The following is a 17,278-nucleotide window of genomic DNA, read 5'->3' on the forward strand; positions in this document are numbered from 1 at the left end:
GGTAGCCTCCCAATTCAGCTGCCCTCTTGGCTCGGGCAGGCCTCCCCGCAAGACGGTGAAGACACCAACATTGAGAATGAAGAAGCTGAACTGGCAGAAGCTGCCATCCAACGTGGTGAGAGGTGGGTTCTTCTGTCATAAAGTCACTGCTGCTTTAGGGGTGACACTGTCTTTGAGTTTATCAGGTGTGGTTGACTCCATTTAGGTACAGAACTTCCCTGATTTCCATTAACTCTGTCCTGAGAGCTTAAATAAATAAAAGTGTCATGAAACTACTAATATAATATAATATAATAATAATTCCAGCTAAATCAGTAGTTACGAATAGCTTGTTTATAACTAAAATACTTTGAAATTAAAAGAAAGGGGAGGGATGGGAATATTTCCCTAGTCCACCATGACATGCCTTAGGCTTGAGTTCTCAACAGGCTCTGATCTGGTTTCCCCAGACTTTCATTCTCCAGTTCACCTGTACTTGCATCTGGGTATATTGAAGTTATATTGAAGTATATTAAAGAGTGCAGGTAAGGATCCCATCACAGTTCAAGCAGGACATTGAAAGAATTGGAGATCCATGACAATCATTGACTTGTCTCTTGATTTTTGGGTTACCTTTCCCTGTCCTAGTGGATCCAAAGAGAATCATGAAATGTAAGAAGCCAGGACAGGCAACGTCAGCTTTGTCCTAGACAAGCAAGGCATCCACTTCACGGAAGCTGGCATAGGTGAAATCTAAATAAGGCATGTTTTCAAAACAGGAACAGTTAATTGTTGGGATTATTTCAGTAGAGATTTCTACAGGCACGTTTGGGTGATGGGGTTTTTTTTTTAAAAAAAAAGATGTTTAAGAAAATGCAGTAGGAATTAATTCAAGCAGTCCTACAGCCAGCATTATACAAGGAGGCTTGATTGTAAAATGAAAAATGGAGGAAGGTCACAGTCAGAAAATAGCCAGGTTGTGGTCAATCCCTCAGTTAGCATGCAAGGAAGCGAAAATAACATCAGCCATGGGACTAGGAAAGAAATGGCTGAGACCCTTTTCATGCTGACCAGGTTTGCCTACCGTGGAGGAGAACGCAGTTTACAGGGAGGGATGGGACTGTACAGCCTTTTTGTGCCCAGTGGTGCATCCCCTTACCAGCGCATCTTGGGGTAAAGCACCAGGTTTAATTACCCATCAGGCCCTTTGGAACCTGCCTGTGGGACTTGTCCCTCCTAAATAATTAGCATTTGTTCAGGACTAATGTGTGTCTTCTTACCTCTTTCATCTTTCGAGAAGTTTCCCTTCTAGCAACTCACATTGCCCCAAGAGCCAGGAGCTTTCAGCTGTCCCTGTAGCCAGTCTGAACATCTCGTCTTTTTTTCAGAAAGTCACTCAATGTGGGCTTCGGTGAGCAGCAGCAGCGAGGAAACTATAGAGCCCAATTACACAAGCATAGAGCAGCTGTTTTGCTTTCCACAACCAACCCCCAAGGAGAAAACAGCTGCACCAGCGAAGGCAGAACCGAAGGAGGTGAGGAGGTCCCTCTCGTTCTTTCGAATAAAGATCACTGCAGACAGCTCATCTAATACGAGATATCTTCTTTTTCTTTAATGAAGATCACATTTTTGGACTCCAAGAAAAGTCTCAATTTGAACATATTTTTGAAGCAATTTAAATGGTAAGATATGGCCAATTTTCGTGACAGTTGACAAAACTTTGAGCAGGTTTTGCATAGTACCTGGAAGGTCCTCATGAAATCTATTCCAGTGAATCTGCCTTGGTAGTCTGTGTTACTGAAACATCTGAACATTTCCCACTTTCTCCTATACTGTCTTTGAAATATTTGGTTTAGGGTTTTAATTGCATTTTTACCTACAACATTCCTGTAAGTTGGAAAAGGTGTCACATGTCCATGTTAGAGATTAAGTTGTGGCACAAATTCTTAGGGTGACTTAGGCTGTGACACACCTCTGGAGGATGAACCCCTCCTCAAAACAGGGCCAATGGAGAAGTTAAGAATTAAATATTTCTTTTAAGGTAATCAAATGCCCAGAGACAATCATCCAAGTTGCAAGATTGATCTTTGGCCTTGAGTCATTTGTCCAGGGCCAGAAACAAAATTTGGGGTGTAGCAGGGATCCACATTAACTCTTAGTTAATGATGGGGACAGATCTTTTGGGTTATTGTGTCTCTCGCTTGGGAAAGCTTGGAGCACTTGCACAGATACATGTCTTGGTAGCACGTGATTGTGGAAGAAGGAGCTTTGAGTGATGGCTGATTCTGCTCCTTCTCCCTGCAGCTCCAACGAAGAGGTGACTGCCATGGTCCAGAACGGGGACCGGGCCAAATTCGACGTTGAGGTTCTGAAGCAGTTGCTGAAGCTTCTGCCTGAAAAGCATGAGGTCAGGAGGAAAAACGGTACCCTTAATTCACAGAGCTGAACACGCAGTACAGTCCTGCAGTCTTGATTCTTTATTTCTCATTAGATAGAAAACCTGAAGGCCTTCAAAGAAGAGAAATCAAAGCTAGCGAATGCAGATCAGTTTTATCTTCTCCTCCTTCAGATTCCCAGGTAAGGGTGTTGGTCATGAACTTCAGCCCAATCTCTTTCTGGGTTTACCTCTGGGAAGTTTAAGTTCCTTTTAGGAGCATCACAGACAGATACTGATGGATATAGCTAGTGGATTCCCCCTTCCACCTTAAAGCCATCCCTTTCACTGTTACCCTTAGATGAAGGGCTGTTGCTGCTCCAGCACCTCCTCTCCCTTTGAAGTAGCAGAAGCTGGCCCAGACCCCAGGTCAGACCTGCTCAAGGAGGCCCCGTAACTTACTGAAAGGCAGTGCTAAGTGCAATGCCAAGAATGGGGAACCCATATCTCACACAGTGGTCAGTCTTCTCTTTGCTGGTCCCAGCGTGTCAGCAGAAACTACATCACCGCTAGTCCCCAAGGCAAGCAGAAGTCCTTCGCCTCCTTCCACAAGCCACAGACACTGGTTTGATGTGGATGTGGTTGACAGCCATGTTGTGGGGTTGCCAGACTTACCAGTGATCTGGGAAGAGGGCTGCTGTGCTGGCTGAGATCACAGTGTCTTTAAGTTTTGAATCAATCTCCATCCTTAGCTACCAGCTGCGCATTGAGTGTATGCTGATCTGCGAAGAGACCACCGTTGTGCTGGATATGATTCAGCCAAAAGCTGAAGCTATCCGGAGAGCCTGTGAAGGTAAATGACCTGACCTTATTTCTGGATCTTATTTATGACAGGAAGCTGTAATCCCCCCAAAAAAAACTCCCCTGGAGCTCTGCAATGAGTATCTCCAGCCCCCAAAAAACACCCCTGTGGTCCATTCACTGGCTCGCTGCAGAATATGGGATGCATCCCTAGGTATCTCCACTGATGGTCTGAGTCCTTAATAAGACCGGAGATCATTTTCCCTCGCCCTCAGGCCTCTTTTTCTGCAGCAGCTGTATTCCTCTGAAACACTTTGAACAGTGAAGCACTGGAAGCTTGTCAGCTCTCTGAAAGAAGCCGAATAAAGACAGCAGGGCTGGCCCCGTTACAGCTAATTCATCCAGCATTGTTTGCCACGTTAAGACCTTCACACAACAATTTTCTCTGCTGCCAGAAAAGCACAACCCAAACTTCCCCTAGAAGGTAGTTTTTTTTTCCCTGCCTACGAATGGAACCAGAAGAAAAAGTTTGTTATTTTGGGCTATAAATTGCTGATGCTCCAATTTTGTGAGTACATTGAGAGATTATGCAGTAGGTTTCAGCTTCCTGTGGCAGAAACCTCAGGTCTCACTCTGCTGAGAACAGGATGCTCTTCTTGGCACTGTCAAGTGCCACCTGTCCTAAAGAGCCAGTTCCCCCAACTCCTGCTGGGGGGTTCCCAGCAGAATTACAGCTGCCTGCTGGGATAAATTGAAGCTTCCCCAAAAAACGTGTCTTCCCAGCAGCCCACTTGTCCTTTTGGAGCTGTTCTTGCCTCAGATGTAGGTGCTTCAGAAAGCACACCATTGCAGCACCCTGTCCTAAGAGCAAGGACGGGGACTGTACCCTTCATGCCCTGATAATCACCTCCACCATGCGAGACCAAGAACGGGGCAAGCGTGTCTGGTTTTAGCAGCTGGCAGATAATCACAGGGTCGTCAGAAGTGGCTTCACTGCACAGCTGAACAGAGTCTGCAAGATTAAAATTACGGCCCAGTTACCCTCACCCACACCAGGGCAAATCAGGGTACTTCCAAGGACGGCAGTGAGTTGATGGCTGTTAGTGAGGAGGGTCCAACTCCAGTTATTTTCCATTAGGGATGAGAGACCAGATGTAAAGAAAGAAGGAAACGTAAGTCACAAAAAATTCTATTAAGCCCAACTCATGGAATTAAATCAGTGTCTCTGCAGGTCAGGGCATTGGGCTGCAAAACTGAAAAATCAGATTTGGTTTGGTGGAATTCAGAAGCCTAATTCCAATACAATTTAAGAAATGTTCTGGTGTAACAGAGGCTTTTGTCCTTTATGTTTTTCAGATCTTCTGAACAGTCACCGCCTGCCGCTCTTCTGTCAGCTGATTCTCAAAGTTGGAAACTTTCTGAACTACGTAAGGACTTCTTTTGTCTTCTCCTCCCCCCATTACAGTACGTAGATGATTTCCTTTAGGGTTGTAATTTGGGTGGACACAGGAGTTACATCTGCTTTCCTTCTGTCTTGTAGGGAAGTCACACAGGCGATGCCGACGGGTTTAAAATCAGCACTTTACTCAAACTAACAGAAACCAAAGCAAACCAAACCCGCATTACGCTGCTCCACCATATTCTGGAGGTACTACTGCCAAGTCCTGGGCAATAGGGAAGGAGGAGGATTTTATCATGGATGAACCATTTCTCCTACTCTACTTGCAGTTAATGCCACACGCTCGTATCCGTATCCTCCCTGGCTAGCCACGGAGTGTCACAAGTTGGGACAGTTCAAATCACTAAGGCTGGTGGAAGCTGCTTGTGGGCACCACTCAGGGAGCTCTTTATTTTAAGACTTGTTCTGCTTTCCTCCAGCATCTTTCCCCGCAATGGCTGAACTTCCTTTTTCATATTTGTGCAATCTGCACATCATCAGCTGTGAACCACACAGCACATGGCTACCAAAGCTATCCTGGTTGGTCTGTACCCATTCAGCCCTTCTGCCTTTCCACGGCCTCTCCCTTTTCCACCTGACTATGCTTGAGCTTTTCATGTTCCCCTCCAACCTCCATAGCTTTCTTATTCCCTGCATTGCTGGGGTATTTTCTCTTTTCTCCATGCTCTGCTCTGCCACCTTCATTCATCAAGGTCCCTCCATTCCAGTTATGCATGTTCAAGCCCCGCTTTAGCTGGCAGTAGCTTCAGCAACCACAGCCATGAAAGTAAATCACGCAAATAAGATTCAAGCCCTGTTGATACCCTCCTGGGACTGTAGGAAGTGTCATCCTGTTTTGAATGCGGCTCAGCTCTGTGAGGCAAAGCAAACTGCAGAGGGGGGGCAGCAGCAGGACATGGCGTAATCGTCCTTCCCGGGCACATCTGCCCATGTCTCTTGCCCCCAGCTTCCTCTCATGTCCTGACACACAGAAAATAATACTTCTTTCTCTCTTCCGCTTTAGGAAGTAGAAAACAGCCACACGGACCTACTGGAACTGCCAAAGGATCTTGAATATGTTTCAAAAGCAGCAGGGTAAAATTGTGTGTCACTTCCTTCAAATTAAAAACAAAAATAAATCCCATACACATCAACAATGTACCAGAAATTAGCACACACACAGCTGGTAGAACACATTAACAAGATGGTATCTTACTTAGCTTTAACCGAAAGATTTGGTTGATGAATGTTGAAACCCCTTTAATATATAATAGTTCTGCTACAGCTGGCAACACTTAGGGCTGAAATTTGCAAAGCATTCAGTTAATGCTGCTCCCAAGCTATTCCAAAATCTGCACTGCCTTTGTGGTAGCAGAAACCTCTGTAGGCCAGCTACCCAGAAGCATTTCTGAAGTGCCTTCAGCCAGGGGAAGTGAGCTAATGCTGAGCTCTGAAGGTGGAGAACAGCCCTTTGAATGGGTGGAGTTGGGGGGGCATTCATCTACTCAATACACAAAGTTGTAGGTAGACCTGGCAGCTTTTTCATAAGTGCTGTGGAGAAAGTCTGTTTTTCATCAGCTCGGACTGTATAGAGAGTTCGGAGCTCAGGTTCCAGTTCAGTGAAGTGGTGGGAAGCAGAGGGACAGTGGAACTGCCAGCTCAGACTTGTCCTCTCTTTGGTCAGCGCAGGATGCTGGAGCAACAACTAATGGGGGGTTCTGTGTGATTTCAGAATTAATCTTGATATTATACGTACGGAGTCCAGTACCAATTTAAAGAAGTTGCTGGAGCTTCAGCGAAAAGTCTTATCATCAAATGATGATGTGAAACAACAGTATGAGAAACCTATCCAGGTCAGTACTGGAGCTGCCCCCTTACATCTCCCACATTATACACGCGGAGGCAGCGCGCAGTGCATATGTAGCTGAGGAAGCTCATGAGAGGGTGGAAAATATTGCCACAAGACATGCTCTCAGATTTGGAAATAGCCTGTGATGCCACACAACCCATGAGTATTCATTTGCCACCCCTACCCCAAAACTAGATACCTCTGGTGAGGCCATTTCTTAAGGACCCTGTCCCAGCTGTTCTTTACAGTCTGTTGTGTGACTCCTCGCTTTGAGTGAAGATGTTTACCCTCTGTGTGGATCACCAGAGTAAAGCCCTTCTCTTGGGATTAAGGATTGCATTGAGCTTTCCACGTCTTGCTCAAGCCACCCCTGTAAGCTGGCACAGCACAGCCGCCGGGAGCAAAGATCAACTACAGATCTTAGTTTCTTCCCACCTTATAAGCTCTGCTGCAGTTAAAAGCCAGGGCCCAGAGTTCTGCTCCAAGCTCTTACACTGACATCCTTTTTTCTTTTAGTGCACTTCACTTATTGTCCTCTGGATGGTGTTTTACTGTGTATATTAAATGCATTGCAGGATAGCATTGATGCCTCCAGAAAGCTGGAAGAAGAATTTGAAACCATTGAAAGGAAGAGAGAAGAACTTGCAAATTATCTCTGTGAAGACCCAAGCAAGTTGTCCTTAGAGGACATATTTAGCACCATGAAGACCTTCAGAGATCTCTTCATCCGAGCCCTGAAGGTTGGCACATGATGCTGAGCAGCCCCAGTACTGGTGCATGCCTCCGTGCTGACAGACAAGGGTGGGATGGGCACCCAAATCTGGTGGGGGGAAGGTGCTGGTTATGGCCACCTACTTTCAGCACTTGGCATGAGGTCACCAGGGGAAGGGGTGCCTGATCCCTGCTCCAGCGCATCCTCCTGCAGCGCTGGTGCTCCTGGCCTGGCCGAGATGCTGGTGATGTGCGATTTTGGTGCAGCTTCATCTGCAGAGTCACAAAGATGCTTTGGAGTCAAGTGCGTAAGCTTTAGAGGAATGGGCTTATAAAACTTAACCCTTAGCTCCAGCCTGAGCAAACAGACTAAAAAAGGGGATGTATAGTAAAAAAGCCACCAGTTTGGAGGAAGTTGTGGCTTCAGTACCTTCCATTTTTGCCTCAGGTAAAGGTCAGGCAGAAGATCTGCACACTGGTAGGTAGCTTTGTTAGGCACATCACCATTGCCACCTTCTACTAGGATGTGGCAGAGTCCTGGCCAAGCCAGCGGTTTCCCTCTCACCCTCTTGGCAGCACAGCCCTTTCTCCCCATGCCAATTTTATTTATTGCACAGGATAAGGACAGAATTTCTCTTCCTCCTTTGCAACCGTCTGCAGATCTTCTTTCTCTTCGTCGGCTTTTCTAGTAGACTTTTAGCCAACCTTCTCATGCCCCTGTTACCTCACTGCAGGAAAACAAGGACAGAAAGGAGCAAGCTGCCAAAGCAGAGAAGAGGAAGAAACAGCTGGAAGAGGAAGAGGGGAAGAGACAGAAGGGAGAAAATGGAAAAATCAGTGAGTATCTGAAAGGGCTTCAAAAAAGAGAGATGGAGCTGATAGGAGCTCTTTGCTGGTCCTGCTTTAATGGACCAGTAACAGTAATTTATTTTGTGGGTTTCTACATGCTGGCTGACTAAAGGCTTTTAGGTGTCATACAGCCACAGCTAAGAATTGACTTCTCACAGTTGCAGCTGCACAGAGAAGTTAATTTTAGGTTTTCTGACTGAACAGCAGAGAAAAAAAAATCCAGTTGAGACACTTCAGTTAACCTTTTTGGTTTCTAAACATAACTTTTGAATCCCAAATCTAACAAGAAACATTTGACTTCTCCCCCCTCCAAAATCTCCATATACACTTGAATAGTCTCTCTTTAGCACAAGACTACTGATGTCCCAAAAATCTTGCAGATAACTTAAATCTGCCTTTCTCTGGGTGAAAACGAAAAGCAGAATTGAAAAGTACAATTGGAAGAAGCTGAGAGGAGAGAAAAATCAAGATTATTTTCCCCTCATCCCTCCCCCCCCCGCCCCCCGGTGCCAGCCTGTAGCACCCAGGCTTTGGGGTAAACCCTTTGACTTCAGCCAGGACACACTGCTGTGGGGACACGGAGCACGGCTGCTCCCAGGCCGGGCATCAGTGCCTTGCTTTTGCCCAGTGGTTGCTTGTGCCAGGACAGAGGTACCCAGCCCAAGCACCAGCATCACTGCAGAGTCTCCTTCTGCCTTTTGTCCTGGGCAGATTTAACACCCGTCTCTCTCTATCCCAGTTAAGAAGGGGGTGGTGAAGCAGGAGGAGGTGTGCGTCATCGATGCGCTGCTAGCCGACATAAGGAAAGGGTTCACGCTGAGAAAGACGAAGAACAGACACGAGTCGGATGCAATTCCTAAAACCTTGCCCGTGGAGAGCCCAGAGGACAGCCAGTCTGGTAAGGACACAGACCCGACTGTACCTGCAGCTATTCATTCCCATCTGCCTCTCAGCCTCAGCCACGCACACAAGCAAGAAGCCTCCGCGTTTGCATTTGGGGCATTTTATTTAAGGAGGCTTTGCAGCCAGTGTCATGGAGAAGAGGAGCAGAGAGGCCTGAGCTGTTGCCAGCCAGGTCTGTCCCAGAATTAGCAGCGGTTTGGAGCAGCATGGCCCTGCACCCATGCTGATAAACCCTCTGAGAGGCACAGTCCTCGGGTCAGCCACAGAACCATGCTGATGGGGCGCTGGTGTCATCTCCACGAGTCCCCTCTGTGCTATCAAGTCTCAGTAGCACAGCTTGTCACTGCCTTGGAGACTGCTGTGCCCTGTCTTAGTCTCCATTTAGGAGTCTAAAGAAGCCCTTAAAAAAAGATTAGAAAACTCTATGTGCAGAAGGACCGAAGTCCTTTAGGTGCTTGTTAGGAGACAGCCCATGGGTTTAGCTTCTCTTTGATCTCTTGACCCTGGTGTCAGTGCACGTTAGATAAGTCCAAGGACATTGGTCTACCATAGAGCCTGACTTGTGCACTGTGGCTCTCCTAAACTGGCTCTGCAAGGGCAGGATTAAGCTGGTTGATGGGCAGTTCTGAAGTTCTCATACAGACCAAGCCAGCAGTCCCAGCTGGTTCCGGACCTTGCAGAGCCCTCTTCCTGCTGTAGGCTTTCAGGCACCCTTGTGAGTCTGGGGGCTTCCGTGGAAATCAGCTGGTTGGCAGCAAAGACATATAAACACCTGCTGAAAACAGAGCAGGGGCTTTGCCGAGCTGGAGCTTTGGCATCCAATTTCGATGACCACAGCAGGTATAAGGAGGGGAGGTATAGAGAAGATAAAATGGTGCTGCCTCAGCTGCTTTAGGGTCAGTGCACCCTCCACAGGCAGCTGCTTGCCCGTAGCCTGTTCCAGTGGCAGAAGCACCTTGGCTGATCCCAGGTGTAACTCTGCAGCTGTGGCTGATTGCATGTTTTTTATTTAAAGGAAAAAGCATTAAGGATCCACCAGCAGCAGCAAAGCAGATCGATGATAAGACCAAGCAAAACAACAGTGGTCATCCCTCGGAAAGCACTCCCCCCTCAACCACTGCCCTGATGGAGACCAGTGGAGATGTTACAAACGCCTCAGCTTCAAACCAGGCGTTATCTGAAAACAATGCTGGAGGAAATTTGCCACCAGCATCACGGACGGAAAGCCCCTTGGTAAGCTTGGTGGAGGCTGACGGGGCCAGTCAGCCCACGCCAGGTGCCGGGATGGAGCAGGCAGAGAGTTGGGCAAGCCTCCAGCCCAGCACAACGAGCGGCTCCGTTGCCTTCTCTGCTGCTAACATAGGCACAGGGATAAGGTTTGGGAGCAGCAGTTCGGGCACTGCTCTGAGAGACCAACTCAATGGGTCCATCTCAGAAGGCCAGGAGAAGGAATGCCCAGCTGATGGCTCGGAGAGCTACAGGCTGGCGCAGGAGCCAGAAACCCGGCTGAGCGGGACCGGAGTTGACCCTGGCAGCACTCATTACGCTCCCTGCGATGAGGCTGATCGGGCAGAGTCAAAAGAGATGGTGAAGGAAAATGAAGACCCTGGTACAGACTCGCTGTTGGACACCTCTCAAGAGAAGTCCTTCTCGGAGGAGCCAGCCACCGACTCCTCTTGTTCGGCAACGCTCCCCCCAGGGCAAACTCACACCGACAGGGAAAAGCAGAGGCCATCTGGGAAACGGAGGAAGAAGAAGAGGCACAGCAAAAGCTACTCAGGTAGCCTATTTCATATATAGTCTTTGGGGACTGTGTTAAACTGGGGAGGATTCCCCATATATTTGTGTATATCTGTTCCTCCTCACTTCGAGGTCCAACACCCCCTGCCCCTAGAGCCACGCTGTTATTTTTTTAAACCTGAAAGAGATTTGAAAAGAAAAACACAAGCATTGTTCGTTCTCTTGACATTTATAAGTAGTTTATAAAGGGGTAATGATGAATCAATAATTAAAAAGCCCATTACACATATGCAGTAAAGATGGCAATAAGCACATCTGTCAAGTGTGCTAAAGACAGCTACAAGGCACAGTTATGTGCAAACAAGAGCTCCATTAGACTCCAGAGCAGTGATTAAGAGCAGTTAATACTGGGTACTTAATCAGCGATCACCCCCTCTCAACTACTTATAAGCACATAAAGGCAGCAGCATTAGTGCTGCCGTGGGGTTGTTTGGTTTTTCCTCTCCTAAGCCTCGTGGCAAGAGCACTTTGCCTGCAGTGACTTGACAACCTGCCCCAGGGGTGCTTTAGGTGGCTCCTGAACATCAGGCCCTCAAGCCATTGCTGCAGGGTAAAGGGAGAAAGCCAAGAATTAAAGAGGAGCATCTTGTGTGCTCAAGCAAGATGCTTGATGCTTGTGTGAAGGCTTATATTTGGCCAGATGAACCAGTCCCTCGCACTGGTCTGCCCAGCTGGTGCCGGGAGAGAGCTCAGCTGCCGAAGGTGTGGAGCCACCCAGGTCTCTGCCTCACAGCGAACATCCACAGCCAGTCCCAAACATGGGAGGCATGTCCAAGTCCCTCAGACTCTACCGAGCTGAAGCCACCCTTGGGTGGGTAATTAATCCCAAATTAGAGGTTCCTCATAGAGAAGACATGTGGGTCTGTCAGCCTTTAGAAAGATGCAATATACTGTCCAAAGCCAGCTTTCTGCAAGATCCTGAGGTCAAACAAATGGGCAGAAGAGTGGTGGAAGTCTCTTTTTATCAATGTTTAATGCTTTTCCTTCCAAGGAAGGTGAAGGAGAAAGGAAGAGAGGGTTTGAATATCCACTGTTGAGAAAGACAACACGGGTTGAGCATCTACCAGAGAGGGACTTACCCTTATAATGCCGGCATACCCTGAGGTTGTAGTTATTCACATTCATTTATGTTTCTAAACATGCCACTTTCCCATAGTTAAAAAACAAGCCACAAATCAGAAGTGGTTTCCTGGAGCAGTGGTTCCCAAACTTGCTTCCCAAGAGGCAGCAGGAGGAGCTGCAGCAACGGGAGCACCCCACACTCCCAGCCATGGTGATGCTTTCCTGACATCTGAAATTAGTATTTCTGGCTTAAGGAACTGACCCCCCCAAAAAAAAAGCCACGGGGCTCCCTGGACATCTGGGGATGGCATCTTAGGAATGTCTCTGCTACTAGACAATGTTTTCATCATAAAAAGTTCCCTGTTGTTACATTTGCCTTGCCATGATCAGATAAATTTAGTGTCTCTCTTTTGTTTAAAGCAGAGGTTGAGACTGATACTGGAGATAATAAAACAAAAAAAGGTTGTGTGGTACAATGAGGTATGTAAACCTGCAAAGGTTTTTTTATGTGAACTAACCACAGCGTTGGGACTTTACAGACCTAATCAGTATTCAGCATATCAGCTAAGCTTTTTGTCTTTGTGTCTAATCACAAATACATGTAAAATAAGTTTGTTACTCTGATTTTTATGCTCCAGGGTGTTGATCTTGTGTTGAGTGGAGTCAGTGCTGATCTCCCCTCGACACAGGGTTGCAGCCCACATGTCTGTCCGCTGTGTCAGCAGCAGCCAAACCACCTTTCCCTGCCGATAATTAAAAGTCATTATCCTAACCAAGTGAATCCAGCTTCATGTGATAAACAAAGTCCTTGCTTTGATCCCATTATTTTCTCAAAAACTGTAAAAATGCAATTTCAGTACCTACCTCCTGCAAAGAGCAACGTTTGGTTTGCTTGCAGGTAGCCACTTCCTCTAGCACCGTTGAAATATAGGTATCAGGAAAAGGGAATAAAACACTGGATCCGGGGAGAAGGACTATTTGGGGCAAGATACCAGCTCCAACTCAAAGCCAAATTCAATTCCAGAGTTGCGCACAAACTCGTCCATCGGAGCAAACAGACCGTGCGTACGTCGTATGTGCATTCATGCAGCTTTCTGGGATGGGGGGAGGGGGGGGGGATTGGCTTTTGTCACCAAAACCAATAATACAGGTAAACCAAATTTCTTGTGAAAATGTGTACCAAGTTCCCTGCGTCCTTTACTGACGCTGGCAACGTACAGTTGCCCCTCAAAAGAAAATTTAAGGAGTTTCAGGATGAGACTTTCATTTGCAAAGCTTTGCCTGTTTTTACAGCAAGTGGAAAGAAAAACAAGAAAAAGAAACAAGCGAAACACCCACTGTACTGAAATTGCATAGTTACATGTTGTCCTTTCCATGCTGATGAGCATCTCTTATGAACTGAATCAATTATGTCAAATGTCTCTCTGTCGCATTTCCTGAAAGGAATGTATTTATTCTCCAGCATCCCCAGTGCCTGGGGCTGGGAGCCCGGTTGGGAGCCCTGCTCCCAGCGGTCCTGGCCCCTTCCCAGCCCCTGGGGAGGTAGAACAGAGGAATCTCTGGAGGATTTCCACACAGGGTTGCTTTTGGTTCTGCATCTGAAACATCAATGCTACGAAGAGAAAATGACATATAAATTGGGTAGTGACAGTCCTGACTACTCCCGCCCTCCACTGGGCCCTTTCCCTGCTGTACCGCAGGAAGGATTACATCAAATGGAAAAGGAAGTAGCTCTGTTGGTTTAAAAATCCTAAGGAAGATTTACAGCAAGAGCAGCAAATAGTAGCAGCGAGGCAGAGGTAAGGAATATGTCAGGAGCAGTGGTCGTGCTGCACAAGGAGAGCAGCAGAAACCATAAATTAAGTGTAACTCAGATTATGTGTGTTTTAAGGGCAGGGATTCCAGCATGCAGGCTTAAAAAAGTGGTATTTGGAAAAAATAGAGACACAGACTGCTTTGAATTCTCCTTAGAAGATGTAGGAAAGCAACGCAGAGGAACGCATGGAAAAACAGTACCTTTATGAAGTGACCGAGTCAGGCAGCAGTTTCAGCACATCCTTGAAGTGCAGCGCCTGGCACAGCTGCCCAGGTGTGCTTCGGTGCTGGGGGGGCAGAGACGAGCTGCACCTTGAAACCTGCAATTCCCTTTTTCCCTCTCCTCCCATCCTTATGTCCCTTGGCAAGATTAGCGGAAACAAAAACCCATTTGCTTCTCTTCGTTTCCAGCCACAGTGCTTCCTCACCCAAATGCAGCTCAGGGCTGTCCCTCTTGATGTGACAGCCTCAGCGAGCCTAGAGACATCAAACAGATGGGAGAGCCCCATGAAAGAAGTTCAACATTTTTGTCCCAGGATGTTCCACCTGATTATTTTTTGATTTGTGCAGAGAGATTACCTTTTATTTTTTGACCCAAGCGCACGCGGTCTGCTCAGGTCACAGCACCAGTTCTTTTTTCGTACGGGATATTTCTCTCTCTGGCTGATTTGCTGGATCTGGAAGTTGCTGGGTCTCAATGAAGCCGCAGGAATCTTCCTTCTTGTGCAGAGCCAGCCGCAGGGATCAAGACTCAATCCCCTTATCAGTTTTTAGAGCTTCTGTAACAGCAGCAGAGCAAGGGCAGGATCTGGGCTCCCAGGAACAGCCTGTGACTCCGAAATAATACTTCAGAGCAGTAAAAGAACTGCTGTAATCGGCTGCTCAGCTATTCCCTTAGCTTGACTGTAACTTGTAATGCAACAGTTTTGGTATTAATGTCAATATTCTTTAAACGTCAGCTTTTACACCCTAAGAGTGGTATCCCACATTATCTCCATATTTCTGAAAGAAATGGTTTAGCTGTTTTTCCTGTGGAATCAAGGCACCGGCGGTCACACTGTGCCAGTGTGCACCCGGGTAACATCTGAACTCATTCCCAACCGAAACTGAAAAGAGCTTGAAGAGCTCTTACCTTTTTTAACAAAAGCTGACAGTCAAACAGAGGAGGGACTGTACAGATGCCTGGACTGGGGGGAGGTGCTGTTTGAGTTCCCTTGTCTTAGACCAGAGAGAATCACTACAGACAAATGTTCACGTCTGTTTGTGCTGCTCCCTTTTTCCTCTCCTCCCATCTTTACGTCACTTGGACACTTGGAAAGGTGAGGAGAAACAAAAGTCTCGAAAGCACCAGTCCATAAGCAACCAGGCTTTGGCAATTTCCCTGCTCGCAAATCTACTTGATTTATCCCCTGGAAAATAAAAGAACAAACCAAACTGGGAGCATAGGTCAGTGCTGGAAGACTGCAGCCTGGTGCGGAGGGAGGGAAGGGGCAGGAGGGGACACAGCACTGCCTGCCAGCAGCTATGACATGTACATGGCACAGTGAGACATCAGCCTCCCCCTACAAAGAGACATCAGGGTGAGAGTCAAGGTTTTCCTTCTTCTTTTTTTTTTGTTGTTGTTTTCCTTTAATTCTAGAGAACCAGATGCTTCACCTCCCCTTCTGCAGACTCAGTATTATCTGTGGGCAGTTTTCTAATGGACCATGAGAAGGTCATCAAGCTAATGCTCATCTTCTTCTATGGCTTTTGCCTTCCTGTCTGTCATTAGAAATGATATTTGCTTTGATTATGGAATGGGATAGGCTTTTAAAACTGACCGTGCGCTGCCCTATCTTTCTGACAGTCCTGCTAAATCCACTAGATTTAGGAAGTTCAGCAAGTTAATATCTGGAAGCGTATTCCAATACTCTGCTTGGAAAACGCAGAGACTCATTGTTGGACTGAACTAGCACCCAGCTTAAAAGCAAAGTTGCCCAAACTCTTGAACATCAGGATCAGTTCTGGAAAAGTTAGGTTAGTTAAGTACATAAAGATTTAGCTCTACCTGGTTTTAGGTTATTTGAGGAACATGAAACCGGTTTTCCTGGTAGCACCCCAACTATTAGATACACACACATGCAAAACCACACAACTTTCGTTTTATAGTTGAAAATATTTTGCATTTCCCCCTCCTCCTGCAGGTGTCATGGCAAGGCAGAAGAAATAACAGAGGCTTGCGCGTCCCCGGACCGCTGCCAGCTTCCCAGGAGCCGGATTCTGCATCGCCAAAACACCATTACGGTCATCTCTGCCCCACCAGGACGCACCGCTTCTCCTCGCGCAGCCTTTCACTCCCTTCCCCAAGACCCAAAAAGCCTCTCTGGAGACTTTGGGACCCTCAGCCCATGCCTTGTGCTGGGCACCCACGGGGACAGGGGCCGATTCTGTACATCGCGGCGTGAAAGCGTCAGACCTCTCGCCCGCTGTCCTGGAAGCTGTCTTTCAACCTGCTCTTAGGCCAAACTCCTCTTGAAACGACAGCTGAGTGTGGCCCAAGAAAGGACTGCAAGCATTTCGCCCGCAGAGAAATATTAAAAATAGCAGTGCCTCAACTAAATTAAGGGTATAAATTGAGCAGTGGCTGTACTGTCACAGGTGGAAGCGTGTTACTCCCTCTTCTCATCACCCACTGACAATTTATATTGGACCGGGTCCAAGACACAGATCAGACAAATGTGTTTTTACTCTCAATCATTTAAAGCAAGGGAAACTGGTTACAGAGGGGAAAAAAAAAAGTTAAAAAAAAAAAAAGGTATGTATTTTAGTAATCATATGGCCATATAAACAGTGTCTGGTTCCTACATGACGCTTATGTGCAATAAAGTTGAAGCTCAGCAGTAGTCTCGCAGTAGTCTTCTCACAGACAGATGCGTCCATCAGCTTTTGGAGAACCAGGGCCCCAGTGCCTGTTATTAAAGCACCAGAAAGAGGTTTTCCAGACTGCTCTATTGGACAGCTCATCCTTTACTAAATCTCTGCGTTTGGATGCCATTGTCAGCTGCTTGCACTCAAAAGTCTTTGTGTTCAAGCTGCAGAAGGTGTAGATTCATGTTACTTTTGCTTTAAAACTGGGAATGTGCAGTATTGTGTTTTAAAAACTCAGAGCTTTATTTCCCAAGTTTTGTAATAACATTGTATCATAGTTTTGTACATAGCTGTCCCTTTAAAATGATCTATGTTTGTTGAATCTATGGTGTGATACTGTGTTGAAACATGAATCAAGTGGAAGAGCTGGGTACATTTCAGAACTATGCCTTTATATGGTAACTCACTGTGGCTAGACTAATGTTCAGGCTAAAGCTTATTTTGCTTTGCTTAATAGGACTTGTAATGTCCTTGTAATACTGAAAACTTTGATGGACTAAGTTAGAAGTTAAAACCAAGAATTAAATCACTGGTTTATTTTAACCAAAGCATTGCTACGAGCATATTGAGAATCGGTTACCCAAAGGAAAGATCAGCTGAGAGCAGACGCGTGGGCAGCTTCAGCTCAGGAGACCCCGCAGAGCTGCACAGCCCCGTCACAGCTGAAATTCCGTTCCCGACTGGCAGAAGCAGGCAGAGCCCCACCGTTTCGGGCAGAACCACATAACCCACCCCAGGTTTGACTTGAGATCTGTCTCTATGACATTTACAAGTTCCCCAACTCCCCCCC

The 17,278-nt window shown here is 46.8% G+C and overlaps 1 protein-coding gene across 1 annotated transcript in view; it reads left to right on the forward strand.

Annotated features, from left to right (window-relative positions):
• The window catches only part of ADSSL1 (adenylosuccinate synthase like 1), an 81,704-nt gene that overhangs the window by 2,188 nt on the left and 62,238 nt on the right, over positions 1-17,278 (forward strand). The window contains exons 3-12 of the mRNA XM_009881367.1: positions 19-122; positions 2,284-2,386; positions 2,471-2,556; positions 3,106-3,206; positions 4,511-4,581; positions 4,695-4,802; positions 5,617-5,687; positions 6,325-6,449; positions 8,741-8,899; positions 9,944-10,684. Of these exons, the coding sequence (XP_009879669.1) occupies positions 19-122; positions 2,284-2,386; positions 2,471-2,556; positions 3,106-3,206; positions 4,511-4,581; positions 4,695-4,802; positions 5,617-5,687; positions 6,325-6,449; positions 8,741-8,899; positions 9,944-10,684 (1,669 nt within the window). The remainder of the gene's footprint in view (positions 1-18; positions 123-2,283; positions 2,387-2,470; positions 2,557-3,105; positions 3,207-4,510; positions 4,582-4,694; positions 4,803-5,616; positions 5,688-6,324; positions 6,450-8,740; positions 8,900-9,943; positions 10,685-17,278) is intronic.

Source organism: Charadrius vociferus, unplaced genomic scaffold (assembly GCF_000708025.1).
Source record: "Charadrius vociferus isolate BGI_N301 unplaced genomic scaffold, ASM70802v2 scaffold763, whole genome shotgun sequence".
Lineage (NCBI taxonomy): Eukaryota > Metazoa > Chordata > Aves > Charadriiformes > Charadriidae > Charadrius > Charadrius vociferus.